Source organism: Dasypus novemcinctus, chromosome 9 (assembly GCF_030445035.2).
Source record: "Dasypus novemcinctus isolate mDasNov1 chromosome 9, mDasNov1.1.hap2, whole genome shotgun sequence".
Classification (NCBI taxonomy): domain Eukaryota; kingdom Metazoa; phylum Chordata; class Mammalia; order Cingulata; family Dasypodidae; genus Dasypus; species Dasypus novemcinctus.
In genome coordinates, this window is record NC_080681.1 from 98,258,443 (window position 1) to 98,275,338 (window position 16,896).

The 16,896-nt window shown below is 39.9% G+C and overlaps 1 protein-coding gene across 4 annotated transcripts in view; it reads right to left on the reverse strand.

Moving 5' to 3' along the window:
- The window catches only part of THRAP3 (thyroid hormone receptor associated protein 3), a 67,760-nt gene that overhangs the window by 14,104 nt on the left and 36,760 nt on the right, over positions 1-16,896 (reverse strand). For all 4 annotated transcript variants that reach the window (XM_023582728.3, XM_004472252.4, XM_004472251.5 and 1 more), the window contains 2 exons: positions 5,763-5,931; positions 842-1,747 (listed from right to left, as the gene is read on the reverse strand). In XM_023582728.3, coding sequence (XP_023438496.1) covers positions 842-1,747; positions 5,763-5,899 — 1,043 coding nt within the window. In that variant the 5' untranslated portion in view covers positions 5,900-5,931. The remainder of the gene's footprint in view (positions 1-841; positions 1,748-5,762; positions 5,932-16,896) is intronic.

Here is a 16,896-nt window from a genome sequence, read left to right on the forward strand (position 1 = left end):
AAGTACAGATTCTGAATATTTCATTTGTACCATTAATGGAAAAAGCCTAATCAGGCTATAGGTGCTTTAAAACAGCAAAGACGAAGCAGAGGGTAGCAGGATAACAAAGAATATGCTAATAAGAGAGAAGAAAAATTTTGAAACCACTTGCCTGGTAAGTCCCTCTTAACCACATCCTGTTCCCAATGCAACCTCCCTGTAATCTCTCTGCAAACCCAATCCATTCATCCACTCAGGCACAGAAACAAAGATTCATGTTCCACTCACCGTGTCCCCCAGGGTAGAAAGATGGAAGCACTGTCATGTTCTCTCCTAATATGCAAGGTGGGACATAAACCCACCTTGAGGTTTTAAAACAAGGCCTTCCTGGACTAAGCCTTGGACTTTCCCATTCTGCCCAGTCTCAACTGGAAGGTGTGAGGGTACAGCTCTTCACCATGATGGGCTGATGCAGATCAAACAGCAGATGGTCGGTCCTAGTGGGTCTAAAAGCTCCAACGGCCATTCACTTTGGCAAAGCCATAGCTTTTTGGTAGCTGACCAACAAATTTCTAATGCTCTCTGGCTTACATGTGTAGGATCCAAGGCAAACTTTAAATGTGAAAACATCACTACAGAGTAGTCTAAAGAAACTTTATGCTGCAACACAAATTCAGGAAGGTAGGAAAGTTAGAAGTAGGCTACAGATATCCTTGGGTGATGCTTTTAAAGTTTGCTAATGAAAAGTTTAAGAAATGGGGATTAGCTTATGACCATTAATCAAAGCTCTATCTCAGACAGCTTTACAATTAAACTGCCAGCTGGTGAGATAGAAACAAGCAGAATAAACAAGATTACTTGCCTTTTTGCATAGGCTCCTCCTCCTGAAGCAGTAGTCTCCTCCTTCTGAGATGAGCCATATGTGGAGCCAGTGGCTGGTGGACTCTTACCCACAGGGCTTTTTTTGGATGGACTCAAGGACCCAGAACCATGGTCGAACTGACCTTGGTGTGTCCCAGCCTGAAACCCAGCACCACTCGACAGAGTAGAGCCCATCTGAGATGGGTTGGAAAGTGGAGGGCTAGGTTTTGGCACAGGGCTAGGACGGGGTGACCGCCGCCTAACCACCACAGACTGGAGAGGACTTTTGAGAGCAGGGCTTCGCTCCCGGGGACTCAACTCTGAAACAGCAGAGGCCCTGGATGCAGAACCAGCACTGTAGCTGGTAGCATCTGGCCATGGCTTCGAGCTCTCAGATGATTTTGTATCTTGAGAGGTGCCTCCAGAGTATGTCTGCTCCTTGGCCTCATCTCCCTGGTTATCTCCAGCAACCTGAGATGGCCGGCTATCCTTCGAAGAGGACTTTTTCTCCTTTGCAGATTTGCGCTTAGAAGACTCAATTCGGCTGTGGTTGGAGGAAGAACGAGAGGAGGAGGAACGCCTTGACCTATCAGAGGAAGACTTATCGGAGTTTCTAGAATGACTCCTGGACCTTGGTGAAGGGGACCTTCTCTTTGGGGACCGGGATCGGGAACGGCCCCGACGAGGGCTATATGCTTGCCGGTAATTCTGCCAATTTGAGCGGTAGTTTCCATAACCTCCTCGGTTATACTGGCCCCATGGATAAAAGCCTCTGTTGCGCCCACGGAAATAATAGGGCCTTCTATATCCTCTGTTGTGACCTCGGAAATCACGATTCTGATAAACTCTTGGGTGATTTCTTTCTCTGTTATGAGCTGGAGAATATGATCTGGAACGAGACCTAGAACTGAAAAGAGGAAACATATTTGAATTTTTTTTCTTAACCCAGGATCTCGTACATGAGAAGCAGGCACTCAACCACTGAGCCGTACCTGCTCCCCTTTTTTCCTTTTACATTTCAATTTTTGACATAATATTTTTATTCAAGAAAAGCCTATCAACAAAGGTAACATTTTGAAATGGCTGTTGACTCTTACTTGTCATCCGTTTTCAGTTTTGTTTTCAAATCAGACACAAACTTAAATATTAACCCCACTACTTGTGGTCCATTTTAAGTACAAAAATATAAATAAGAATCACTGCAACAAATGATAAGACACTTAGATTGCCTCATTAATATTACAGCACATTTGAAATGGAAATGTACTTCTACAATGACTGGTAGGATATCAAAATTTTCTTAATGTAGTAAACTAAACAATATAGCATAACTACTCAGTTTCATAGGCACAGGGAATCTGACAGGTCCCGAGATGACTGGAAGTGAGCAGGAACTGTAAGCTGTGATGCCAGACAGGTAAATAACTATTCAGATCCTCGGGCCCTAGACAACAGTTTTAACACTTTATTATTCTCTAGCATATTCACCTCTCTCTGTGCAGAGCTAATTTCTTAGTTCCCACTAAGACCTGATGCTGTAAAAATACAGTTAAAACAGATCTAAACAAAACAGCACTTAAATAGGGACTTGGAGGATGCATTTCTTCATTTCTTCAAAGGATTTATGAAAATCGGATCAGCAAAGTATATGAATATTGGTTATTTACTGGAATCCTAGAAATGACCTCGTTGGGTCAAATTTCTGTAGCTCTTACGTAGGTGCCACAAGAGGGCACCATCTGACCACAAGGTATCCAATAAGAAAGGCTCTACAAAAACATATCACACCCCAGCATGCATGCACATATGAAGTCAACCTCAGGCCCAGCATTTTGCTCTTCATTTAATACAGAAGACACAATTCCAGAACCACAGGGATTTAATAGTAACTAACTTTGTAAAAACTATACACTCCAGGCTTGTCAATGACAGGGGGCTTTGTGTCCATCAAAAAGTCAAAAACTATACATTTGTTGGTATAAAAATACACTAAGGTTCTTGATACCACTTAATTCGTTAACTACAGTTTATACCATTAACATTGACCACTATTCCTAAACAGTTAGCTATACATAAGTAAAATTCACTAGAAAACTCTTTCCAAAAATATTTTCTTTGCAAATAGAATAAAAACCCTTCAGTTTATCTGTATGCCACCTTATTTCAGACCTGAATGCAACATACATTTTTGTTTTAAAAAATAACCCTTTAACAAATGTGTGAAGTTCTTTCAGAGTTTAACAACTAAATGAAACAACTCACTTTTTAAAAAACAAACTTACATTCCGTTTAATCTAAAGAAAATAAATATGGTTGGTTTTTCCACTATTTATTACCCACCATGCTCAGATTCTTTATCTACCCCAAGAATACAGAAACTGGCAAAAATGCATTTTATTGTTTACTAATAGTTGCTTTTAAGTACAATTTTTAAAAAACAAAAAAACTTACCTTCCACACTTTTTCATTTGAATAACGTAACAATAATATAAGAAAAAGAAAGGAGAGGCAGATGAGCTTTGAAACTGAGTACAACCCAATTAAAAAACCACGCTAGGGAAAGGTGATCCACCAGTACCAAGAAGGTTTAATGCATGTATGTTCCCATCCTCAAACGGCTACTGCTGCTGCTACCAGTGAGGACCCTGAGGCAAACTACATCCAAAACCCACAGCCATGGTACAGACACAGGAATGCGAGTCTGCAGATTGCAAATGAAGTTATTTATGAGAAGTCACTTAAAAGGATACAGTCTGTGAAATACAAGGAAACAAATCAATTTTCTCCAAATCTGTAGAACTCAGCAGTTAGTTAATTTAAAGGTATGGTTTCTCAAACTCTCTGGATAGTATAGTTCCCTTGTAGGAGAAGGAAAACAAAAGGAAAAAAAAAACAAACCATGAAACAGATAAGCCAGAAATAAAAATTGACCGTCAGTGGCAAATTTATCTGCTTCTAAAAAACAGAGAACTCAGACTAGAAGCAAGTATAAAGGCAGGGTTTCTAGTAGAGAAAGTTCTTCAATATTAAGATCTTCGAAGTATAAAACAGCACATATAGTGAGCACATAATTGCCTGGCTGAGATACTTCCCCCCATTTGCTAAATCAATGACCATGCCAAATGATTAATAAAACAAGGAGAAAAGACCTGTCTAGAGATCTGCCCAGAAATCAGTTGTCACAAATATTTCAGAGTTGGTTAACATCTTTCAATTTGGTTTATGTCAATTCAATTCTGTTTCCCAGTTTTGGTTATACAATCTCCTCTTCTGAACCAATTTAAAAATTTTCATATACTAGATTAAGTTTTAAAATGGTACCTTTCAGAACAAAATGAGGTAAATAAAACTAAGGTTTAAACCACCAAAATCAAAAAGATGCTGGGTGCAAAGATAGGAGCTGCTTAAATGTCTCTGTTCAGTTCAAAGGCCTTTATAGCAATTTCCTGAGGTAGAAGTAAATATATTTAGTGAGTTTTTCTCCTTTTTGGGGGAGGGGTAGAGAGGTGGGATGGAATTTAACTTACTCAAGACTCCAACACACACACACAACTGGCTTCAGAGAGACTCCAGCTTAGAGCTTGAACAAAGTTTGGAATGAACATGCATGCCCAAAAAATATAGGAGAGGGAAACAAAAGCTAGGACTTGATTACCCTCAAAATATAATGTTATCTTTTTTCTTTATCTATTTTTTCTTTTGTTTGAGGGAGATACTCAAAATTTATAACTTTCCATTCTGCATTACACTGGAGCTATCAATATTTATGTACACCTACTTTTTGTTCAAATTAATTTTTCAGGCAGGCTTTTTAGAGAATCCATTAAAGAATTAACTTGTTCTTTTTGGGAGGAAAAAACCCCAATAGAAACAGACTCTTTAGAAGTACTATGAAGCTATGGAAAACATCAACAATATAAGCTTAATAAATTACCTTTTCTGAGGCTTACTTTAAATTCCATCTACGAAAAGCATTGTAGATAATCAACTAAAATAAACAACAGGGATTCCAAGTGGCAAAACTGAGAAATTATCTCGTTTGGTGTAATTCTGATAGAAAAATTATGCCAAGATCCCCCTTTAGTACTTAAATGCATCAACCACATTTTCCAAAGCCACATACAGAAACGTGTTATCTACCAAAAGGTTCTTACGTACCCACAAAAAATTAAAACACTTAGAAAGAAGGAAAAACCCAACTCACAACACATCAAAAGAGGAAAGATGCTGGAGGTTTGGCATCCTATCCCAAGACATAACTGAAATAGGGAAATCCACCTAAAGATGTGAAAACTGACTGGATTAAAGAATATTGGCAATAAATTCAAAATAATTATTTTCACATTTAGTAAGACAAAGTGATGTTTACAACAATTTTGATTTTTAGATACTTTTTAGTTGTGTTTTACTAAATAGATGCAACTTGTTAGTAATTGGCACATTTGGTATATGCAAATGACTTGATAGGTTTTTTTAAAGTTTAATTATTTTTAGTGGGCTATGGCTTCTCTCCTCACATTCATACTATGTATGAATCCTCTTAGCTACCCTTTCTACACTGATGACACAAACGAAGTTTGGACCAAGTCTTCAAAAATACTTCAGCAAAAAAACAATCAGGTGAAGAGATTTGATATAAGCAGCTCAAATAAAAATAAAATACTCATTCATCTAAAACTGACAGAAAATAGTAAGTGCTGACAGAGGAGGAAAAAAATTAGCCAAAAAGCAGGGCACACAATGCTGATTTGGATTTGTGATGTTTGAAGAGACCTGGACATCTTACAACTTAACACTACACCTCAGGTCAACCCCCCACCCCACCCCATCTGAAACCGAGGGAGAGAGTCTAACAAAAGATCTGCAGAACCCCACCGTGACTGATGCAGTGAGTACATCAACAGACAGTGACACCCTCTTACCTCAGCCTGCGCTTTCTTGAGCGAGACACAGATCGGCTTCGGGACCGAGACTTTGAAAATGAACGAGAACGAGATCTTGATCCAGATCTTGAGCGAGAAGAGCGAGATCCAGACTTGGATTTATTTGTTTTTGACATCTCTGAAGGTAGGGTCAACTTTTCAATTACACCTAATGTGAGTAAATAAATTCAAACAAATGAGTGAGTCCCTCAGCAAATTTGAACTTTTCTAGACACTAAAACATTAAAAAAAAAAAATAGATGAAATGACTGATTAAAAAATCACTCTCTTGGGGAAAAAGACTTGGCCCAGTGGTTAGGGCATCCGTCTACCACATGGGAGGTCCGCGGTTCAAACCCCGGGCCTCCTTGACCTGTGTGGAGCTGGCCCATGCGCAGTGCTGATGCGCGCAAGGAGTGCCGTGCCACGCAGGGGTGTCCCCCGCATAGGGGAGCCCCACGCGCAAGGAGTACACCCCGTAAGGAGAGCTGCCCAGCGTGAAAGAAAGTGCAGCCTGCCCAGGAATGGCACCGCCCACACTTCCCGTGCCGCTGACGACAACAGAAGTGGACAAAAGAAACAAGACGCAGCAAATAGACACAGAGAACAGACAACCGGGGGAGGGGGGAATTAAATAAAATAAATCTTTAAAAAAAAAATCACTCTTTGCTCATTCAAGAGGGATTTCTAAGTAATACAAATGCCAAACAGAACAAGCCACAGCAGCAAAGGGAAAATCTGACAAGTAACTAACTGGGGAAAACATTATGAAGGACTGATGAGGATGATGGAAACACATGGTGTTTTCTTAATAAGCAGGCAAGTTTTGAGAACTAAGTCAACTATTTAATAATAGTACGAGATGACTTAACCAGGTTTCACACTTTTTAAAAAAGTATATGATAAGAATGCATACTTTATAATATAAAACCTATGTACACACAGTAGTTGCAAAAAGCCATTCTATCTTCTCTTGGCTTGTAAAAATGGTGTTCCAGATTTCAATGTAAATTAGCAACCTTTAACTCTTCTGTGTGGCAGGAATCTTGTTTTCACCTTCCAGTTCTTCCACTCCAGCTTCTGTCATGAGGTCTGCAACGTTTTTCTCCAGATCGTCAATGAGACTACTCATACCATCAATTCTTCCAATGATCTGTTCAGACACAGTCTGAAATTTGTCTTTCATCTGTTGCAGGAGTGTCTGCACCATCGAGGTGAGATCCTGCATGGTCTTGGGGTCAGTCTCGGCCATCTCACCAGTTCCCAGCTTGGCGGCAAAGTCTCAGCTTGTCACCTACACTTTTGTTTGTCCGCACAAATGCCCCCAGCGGCTTCTTCTCACGACGTGAGAAGGCAGTTGTGGGTTCACACTTTCAACAGAAGAAAATCTATGCAATTTTATCTTGGTATAGAGTACGTAAAACAATTAACAATTTTTTACACCTAACAGTTTTCTTTGAGGACTCCACAGCCTTCAAAGCCAAAAACATATCCTTAGTATTTGCTCCCAAGGAAAAGGTTAAAGGAGAGAGGACTGTGAAATATTCTAATACTACAATATATACTCCACCCTTGTGAAATATAGGATGTTAGGCAATAAATATAGGACTAAAGTAATTTATAAAGTGAAGAACAACTATCATTTTCTAGTTCTTCATTAGCATCGAGTCAACTTTTTTTCAAGGCCATCTTCCCACAAAGAAAAAACAGTCTTTTTTTCTTTCCTTTCCCACTCCACAGAAATGGAGAAAGCCTCAAAGTTGCCCTGATAAGCAGGTGCACTGGGTTGGTCTACAAGGTGCACTATCAAGCTGAACTTCTCTCCTTTATACCCTACTAGCACACTGGACAATTCAAGTTTATCTTCCAGGTAGCAAAAATTTCAACTGCTAAGCACATGTCTATCAAAGACCAGTAAGAGTAAGGGAATCACACAAAGCTAGTTAATACTCAAACTCAGCCCAAACTCCAAGAGTGAGTTCCAGGCCAGGGCTTATTCTACCACACCTCACTGCCTCACTGCTTAGTAAAACATTCCTATAAGTCATACTTACTGCCCCTGAATGTGGAGGGAAAATAACAACCAACAAATATTTACTGTATAAGGGAATGAACTTTGTTCTGGGGTGTAAAAATTAACAAGACAAAAAAAAAGTTAAAATGAGAAGCAGACTTGGCCCAATGGATAGGGCGTCTGCCTACCACATGGGAGGTTCGCGGTTCAAACCCTGGGCCTCCTTGACCCATGTGGAGCTGGCCCACGCGCAGTGCTGATGCGCGCAAGGAGTGCCGTGCCACGCAGGGGTGTCCCCATGTAGGGGAGCCCCACGCGCAAGGAGTGCGCCCCGTAAGGGGAGCCGCCCAGTGTGAAAGTTCAGCCTGTCCAGGAATGGCACCGCACACATGGAGAGCTGACACAGCAAGATGACACAACAAAAAGAGACACAGATTCCCGTGCCGCTGACAACAACAGAAGCAGACAAAGAAGAACACGCAGCAAATGGACACAAAGAACAGACAACTGGGGGAGGGGGCAGGGGAGAGAAATAAATAAAATAAATCTTTAAAAAAAAAAAGTTAAAAGGACAAGTCGCTCATCTCATACCTAATATAATACCATCACAAGGACTTTCTCCTAATCCCTTGAACACAAGTTTGCTCAAGTTTGCTCCTAAAGTAGGGCTTGTGCACGTGTTAATCCTGCTTTCTGGAACTCTCTCCCCGCTTTTTTAACCTTCCCCTACCCCTCAGATTTTATGGGGCTACCTCCTTCTTGTTATCTCAGCTCAAAAGCTATCTACTTAAGAGATCTGCCTGACTATGCAATTCAAAGGAGCCACCCAGTCTATTTCCTCTAGGGTCCAGTCAGTCCAGCACCCTTTTCTTCAGAGCCCTAAATTCAGTATTGGAAACTATCTTGTTTATTTATCTTTTTGTTATTCTGTCTTTACCCAACTAGAACGTAAATTTTACACCAGCAGAAATTGTCTTTCTGATTTTCTATTGTGTCCCCAATGGTCTTAACAGCAAACACTTAAACAGTGCTTTTATTAACTCATTTTATCTTCAAGATGGGCATGATTATACTCCATTTTATAGGTGAGGACACTGCAACATGGAGAAAATCACATAGCTGGGATCTGAACCCAAACCATTTGCCTCAAAAGTCAGTGTTCTTAACTGCTATGTTATAGCGCCTTTCTAGAGCAGTATATGGCACAAAGGAGACACTCACATATGTATGGAATGAATGAATGCAAGTCCCCATCCTTACAGAGTCTAGGATCAAGTAAAGAAGGCAAGGAATAGACAAACTGAAAGGTGTTAATTGTTCCTAATTGTTACATTAGAATATTAGATTTGAATTTAAGAAATTCTGTTAAAGCAAAGACATCCAGAAGCTGATACAGCTCCATAATCTTGGAAACACAATTTGAAGGAGGACTGAGAAACTGATAAGAAGCCAGGAACAGAGAGAGAGGAGTCTCTTAAGAGACTGCTAGATGAGGGTACAAGCATCTGCAGTTTGGTTCCTGCCAAAAGCACCAAACTGTTGTCTTCTCTAACAAGGTCAGAGGTGTTTCAATTTGGAGATTTCTGGTAGTAGTGTCACTATACAAGTGAGAGGAACAAACAACCCTCACATCTACATCCAGGAACTGGAGAAATAAGAAGCTAATTTTCATTAAGATGGAAGAAAAAGTCACCTAAATACAAAAAGAGCCTAACTCAATAATTCTACATTTATTAAAACTTACTGGAATTGACAAGTAAACTCAACAGCCACAATACTATACCCTACCCCACTCCTACTTCAATGTAAATTGAAACTAATTTTAATGACATCATTATGCCCTGTGAATTAAGTGGAATAACTCTGTATAATACAAAATCACAGCTGGAAATAAATCACTGAATCACTAAACTCATTGAACATGACCCTAAGACAGTGGAAAAACACTGGTAAATTAAAATAGACCTGGTCCTTACCTTCATGGAGCTTATACTCTAGAGGTGCTGACAGATAACAAATAAAGCAAGCAGACAAAAATATAGTAACAAATTCTGGTAAGTACTAGGAAAGAAGACAAAGAGCATATAATGTTGGCAGATAATGCAGGGTGGTAGTGACTTATTTTGGTAAGGCGGCCAAGAGGAAGCATTTAAGTTGACACCTAAAGACGAAAAGCAAGTCATGTGAAAAGGGAAGAAGTGTCCAAAAGATGTGAAGTTTCTGCTCCCAATATACATACAAAGAGAAATGGTCGTGGCTCAGGCAACTGCGCTCCTGTTTACCATATGGAGGACCCGGGTTCAACCCTCTGGACCTCCTGGTAAAAAAAAGAAAAAAGGCATCCCAGACTGGAGCAGTGAGGCGCAAGGTCCCCCACGCGGCGCGGAGAGGTGCACCAAAAAGACAATGACACAACCAGAGAGAGGAAAAGAAAAAAATTCATATATACATTTTCACGTATGGTAAGGACAATCAACACTAGGGACAAATTTCATTCAAAAAAACTCATTTCTATTTTGAAGACCTTTAAACCTCATCTGATTACAAATCTTTTATCCATTTGCAACATTGCTTCCATGTCTGTGCTTTAAAAATTTAACAGGAAGTGGTACAGGAAAATACAGTCTTAGAAATCAGTTTAGGTTCTTTCCTCAGCTGCTGCCAAGGTGCTTGGTTCTTCCGAGAAAGCTAAAGCCGCACTGAGGTGAGACCCTCACTTCATCCAGCGACTAACACCGCGCCTGGCACTTACCCGCACAATGGCCCCCCACCTCCGAGCTTGTCTGCCTCTATTTGGCCTTCATACTCCACGATGAAGTCACCGTCAGGGAGCATTAGATCAATGCCCTCACTAAAGCAGCTGGTGTGTATGCTGAACCTTTCTGGACTGGTTTGTTTGCAAAGGCCCTGGCCAGCGTCAGCACTGGGAGCCTCATCTGCAACATAAGGGCTGATGGACCTGCCCAGCAGCAGGTGCTGCACCAGCATGCCCCTACCACCACTGCTGCCCCAGCTGAGGAGAAGAAAGTAGAAGCAAAGAAAGAAGAATCTGAGGAATTAGATGATAAAATGGGCTTTGGTCTTTCTGACTAGAACTGTCTTTTGTAAAATGTTCGATAAAAGGCTGAACTCTTAAAAAAAAAAAAAAAATCAGGTAAGTACCTTTTACATGTTGCGCACCTAACATTTGGTTTCAGTTCAAACTAAGTTTACCTAGGCTTAGTCAATAATGCCTAATCTTCCTGGAGATGCAGTTTCATAGGTGTTATGAAAAAGTCCAGTCACTAGAGAATAACTATGGAATAATGTTGTAACATACTTCATGGACATGAAATGTGCCTCTAAAAACATGTCCTCTCAAATGCAATTATTGTGGGTAAAAAAAAGAATTTTTCTCACAACAGTAACATAATTAAGGTAGGTACAACAGATACCAGCCATGATCCTACATCAGTATCTTAGAAGATTCTACCAAGTAAACAAGTAATGATCACCACGTGGAGTATGTGTTCCTCAAGTTAAGGATGCAGAAATATAGGACCTGGTTCCTAAACTCCTCTTTAAGGGCCTGCAATATATATAATCCAAATATCCTCAACTTTCCAACAGTCCTCAGATGACATCTTTTCATCCCCACATATTACCCTGTCTGCCCTGGATGAATTCCAGTTTGTCTTCCCGCCCTGCAACACTCAGCTATTAACATTATTCTCTAAATATTGTCTAATACAGAACTATCTGGACACTTAATGCATCCAAAAATTTTAAGTCTTTCTGGCAGCCACACCATAGAGTTGCGGTGAGCATAGTCACTAAGTCACTAAGCTTTGAAGTCCTGTTCCATAAAATCTTCAGCAGCTGCAAGATGTCCTCCCCTTCCAGCCTGTATTTATACAACTCCTGTTGTCTTTCTTTCATTTACCCCTTTTATTTAAAATCCAAATATGGAATTTTAAATAGTCTACTGAAATAATTTCAGGTATGATTCCATCACTTGGAGCAAAGGTGTGCTTTCAAAATGTTCTGCAGAGCCACATGAAAGAGTATTCCCAGATTTATCACCCTTTTCAAATCCCAATGCTTCTCTACCCCAACCACTGCTTAACTAGCAAGCAGATCAACTGCCTCTGAAGAACACAGTGTTAGTGGTAAGATGCATTTTATTAAAACAAAAACAAAAACAAAAAAACCAACACCACCTGTGGACTTAATATCTTATTTTTCAACTCCAAGAAAAAGTTAATAATATTGGTAGAGAAGGCCAAAGCAAGATTCTCCATTTCCCCTTCTTACTCCAGATTATTAGTTTCTTCTTTGATTTGCCTGTGACCAGGACAGCATCATGCTTGGCACAAGGTATGTCACTGCTGAATTCAAAACCAACAGTTTGGAAGTATTTGCTGTAATTTGCCCTGATGTCTGGAAACCTAAAGGTAGAGGTTCTATCTGGCAGGGGCTGGGTTCCCTGAACTGAGCAGTACCAAATAGAACCTCTCAGCAGGCCACTCTGGGGATTCCAATCTTGGGAGCCTTGAACAACCAAGCTATATATAAACTACACAACCATCCTTCAGTCCACAAATACCCAGTTCATATTCAAAAAGGTCTTCTCAGAAAAGCCTTAACTGGGGAAACCGACTTTGGCCCAGTGGTTAGGGCGTCCGTCTACCATATGGGAGGTCCGCGGTTCAAACCCCGGGCCTCCTCGACCCGTGTGGAGCTGGCCCATGCGCAGTGCTGATGCGCGCAAGGAGTGCCGTGCCACGCAAGGGTGTCCCCCGCGTGGGGGAGCCCCACGCGCAAGGAGTGCGCCCGTGAGGAAAGCCGCCCAGCGTGAAAAGAAAGAGCAGCCTGCCCAGGAATGGCGCCGCCCACACTTCCCGTGCCGCTGACGACAACAGAAGCGGACAAAGAAACAACAGAAGCGGACAAAGAAACAAGACGCAGCAAATAGACACCAAGAACAGACAACCAGGGGAGGGGGGGGGAATTAAATAAATAAATAAATCGTTAAAAAAAAAAAAAAAAAAAAAAAAGAAAAGCCTTAACTGTTTAACTTTACAGAAAAAACAATTTACCGTTAAGTCAACAAAAAAAAGGCAAACATATTATAAGCTAACAACAAAACAAGTCAAATAAAGAGAGACCTAAAGCCTTCCTGGTATGTAAAATCAATTCAAATCTAAGCTCTCCAAACCTATGGAAGAATATGGTAATTCATGCCTAAAGTGACTAATCTGATCTCTAGATATCTGCACATAACTGTTTTGAATGGCTCCACAGCTGTAATTTAATGTCTGCAGTGCTTTGCTGGGCAAAACTACTACCAACACCCCCACACTCCCACTCTCATTAATACCAAACCGACAGCCTCAGAGGATACTCAAATTCTTCGAGATCTTGATGTACCTTTTAACATACTTAGAACATTTCTCATGTGTTAACTCATTTCAATGTTTACATTATAACCAATTTAGGACAAAACAAAGTAGGGTATTCTCCTTACAAGGCTCTTAGCACTGACTGCTTTCTGCAGCAACAAAGCATTCAGAGGTGGCTTATTTTCTTAGGTTATTAGAATTTATTATCTAGGTTTTTAGAAGCTTGCACTACCAAATTCTTTTTCCATGGCCTTCTCACACAAAAGCTAAATGTTAATTCAAAGAAGAAGGAGTGCCTTAAAGGAACATCATTTGTTTTGTTTAATTTGGGTTACAGGACCCAAGCCTAGAGAATTTCAAAATTCAGTCAATAACCATCCTTTAAACGGAAACTAATGGTCACAACAATGGATAAGGACACTTATGGAAATTGTTCCAAGAAATAAGCTCCAAAAAGAAATGCAAAAATCTCAGCATAAGATTTAGAATTTTCTTAGGGAATCTCTGATTTAAGAATTTTGAAAGATAGGCAGAAATACTGAAATGTGTAATATAGCTATAATATAAGTTTATAAACAGTTTTTAGTAATTAATAAATACTGGAAGGGGAAAAATGAAGCATAAGAACTTGCATTTTCTCCAAGTTCAGGGAAAGAGAAGGCTAATCTACCAATTATCTAAAGAAAAATATCCACCTAGAGAAAGACCATAGAGTTCAAACCTAAAAATTAACACATGATCTAGCAAAGGATTTCTGTGCTGCCTCTGGCCATAAACCTGGGATTTTTTTCCACAATGTTTTATAGTTTTCAGAGTACAAGCTGTACAGGATTTTTAGGTTTATTCCTATGTGTTTTGTTTTTTTTTTCTTTTTGATGCTGCTGGAAATGGAATTGTTTTCTTAATTTTATTTGGGGATTTTTCACTGGTAGCATTCAGAAATACAACTGTTTTGTTTTTTTTTTACCCACCCCCCCCCCCATTGTCTGCTCCGTGTCTGTTTGTTGTGTGTTCTTCTGTTATCTGCTTGTATTCTTACTAGGCAGCTCCAGGAACCCATCCTGGGACCTTCCAGAGTGGGAGAGAAGCGATCATTTTCTTGCGCCACCTCAGCTCCCTGGTCTGCTGTGTCTTTTATTATCTCTTCTGTGTCTCTTTTTGTTACGTCATCTTGCTGCACCAGTTCTCCACATAAGCCAGCACTCCTGCGCCGGGAAGCATTCCTGCACGGGGCAGCACCCCTGCGTAGGGCAGTACTCTGCACAGGCCAGCACTCTGGGTGGGCCAGCTCATCATAGGGGTCAGCCTGACTTCACTAGGAGGCCCTGAGCATTGAACTCTGGACCTCCTATATAGTAGATGGGAAGTCAATTGCTTGAGACACATCCACTTCCCTACAACTGATTTTTTAAAAAATATATTAATCTTTCTGTAGCCTTGCTGAACTCATTTATTAGTTCTAACAGTTTTTAGAGGATTCCTTAGGACTATATATATTTAAGATCATGTCATGTACAAATAGTTTTACTTCTTCCATTGCAATCTGGATGCCTTTTATTTCATTTTCTTGCCTAAATGCCCTGACTAAAACTTCCAGGACAATGTTGAACAGAAGTGGCAAGAGCAGACATCCTTGTCTTGGTTCCTAATCTTAAAGAGAAAACATTTCAGCCCTTTACTATTAAGTATGATGTTAAATACAGATTTTTCATAGATTATCAGGTTGAGGAAATTCCTCTCTATTTCAAATTTCTTGAATATTTTAATCATGAAAAAGTGCTGGTTTTTATCAAACAGTTTTACTGCATCTATGGAGATGCTCATGCAGTTTTGTCCCTTTAGTCTATTGATAATGGTGTATTTAACATTAACTGACTTTCAATTATTATTTCTCTTAACACTTTCCTTTAAAATGGATGTCAAAATTAGTCTCCCCTGTTCATGGATCTCCAGCATAGCCCTAAGAGAATGGGAAAAGTAGACAGCACACCCTTTTTCTATCTCCAGTGCTTTACAGTGCTGGTCACGAAGTAGACAGTATTTACTAAGTGAATTAACAGGCTCTTTTAAACTTCCTCTTCACCCTCCATTCTCTTCACCATATAAGCAGGAATAACAAAAGTTCAGTTCATCAAATATTAACAATACAGCCCAGGAATAAAATAAGTATACACCAAAGCCCTAATAACTCCTGCTAAACCAAAAGTTGAAACCAATCTTATCCCTATACTAACTTAAAGGCCAAGCTGATCTAAGTATTAGGGAGAAACTTGTGCTTCATTTGTTAGTGCCAGATTAGAGTAAAACTCCAAGGGCTGCCAAGAGCAGTTAAGACAGTCATGCTTTCAACAGTCACTAAACGAAAAGAAGTAGAAAATTCTTGAACAAGAGACAAATAACTGAGATAAAGAAGAGAGACCCTGGGAAGCAGATGTGGCTCAAGTGCCTACCATATAAGAGGACCCGGGTTCAATCCTTGGGGCCTCCAGGTAAAAAAGAGAAAGTGTGCCTGCAGTGAGCCAAGTGCCTGCATGGTGAGCCAGTGCCCCGCTCAAGTGAGTCACACAGCAAGATGATGACTCAACAAAAGAGCCGAGGGGAGAGTCAAGGTGGAACACAGCAGAGACCAGGAACTGAGGTGGCACAACTGACAGGGAACCTCTCTCCCCATCAGAGGTTCCTAGGATCAAATCCCAGTGAATCCTAGAGGAGAAAAAAAAAAAGGAGACCCTTATACCAAGAAAGAAGTTCATCACTCAAAAAGGGTTTGGGTTTTAGACAAAGCTGTGAACCTGATTTTTGTTCTGTATGCCTCTAGATAGTTAACTTAGGGGTAGGAAAGCAGCACTCAGGTGAGATATTAAACATGTTTACTATTTTATGCTTCTCTCTGGAGATTATCCTTTCCTAAGTATAAGAGGAAGGGAAAGAGAGAAACAGAATCAAAAGCAGCTGTGGATATCTCTAGGTTCCTACCATTTTACCAACCCCAACCATATCCCTAAAGAAATCAAACCAGACTTCTTCCTAACATTTACTAAAGTGGCTACCAAGGCTCTCTAGATAGATTTACAAATACAGCACTCACTTCAATTCTGAGGTCTTAACTTTACAGAAAATGTATACCCACATAATCATTAAGCATCCCCCTTGAAAAGGGGAGGATTGTTTGGGTTTAGTGGTGATTTTACTGCTTAAACAATTTAAAGATACAACAAAAGTTTGCCAGTGTTATAAAATCAGAATTATTCTATAATATTAAAATCCTTAAATTTTAAATATTAAATTTGGTGGAATTTGATAGAACCTGCTTTAAAATTGTGTCATATATAAGTAAAGATGCTTGCATAAGCTATACCTAGATAAACACATGCAGCAAACTGTTACCAGCTGTTTCATCTATGGAGCAGGAAGGAAGCTGTCAACAGGAAAGGGGCAGGAGAGGGTGGACACCAGATGGAGCAAACAGGGTGGAAGCATTTGTTCCTTATTTTACATCTTTTTTTTTTTTGGGTCAGTAATCTTACAGGTGATTTACTCCCATTATTCTAAAAAAAAAAAAAAACCCAAAAACAAAAAAACCCACCTGTTTTTACATTCATTAAGTTAATGGCCTTGATTCCCTATCTTTAATGTGGAATCAAACAGCTACCTATCTTCTGCTGAAATAGTGAAATCTAAAATAGTAATTTCCATATGGCCCTAAGTTAAAAAAAATACACACACACACGTTTTTTGA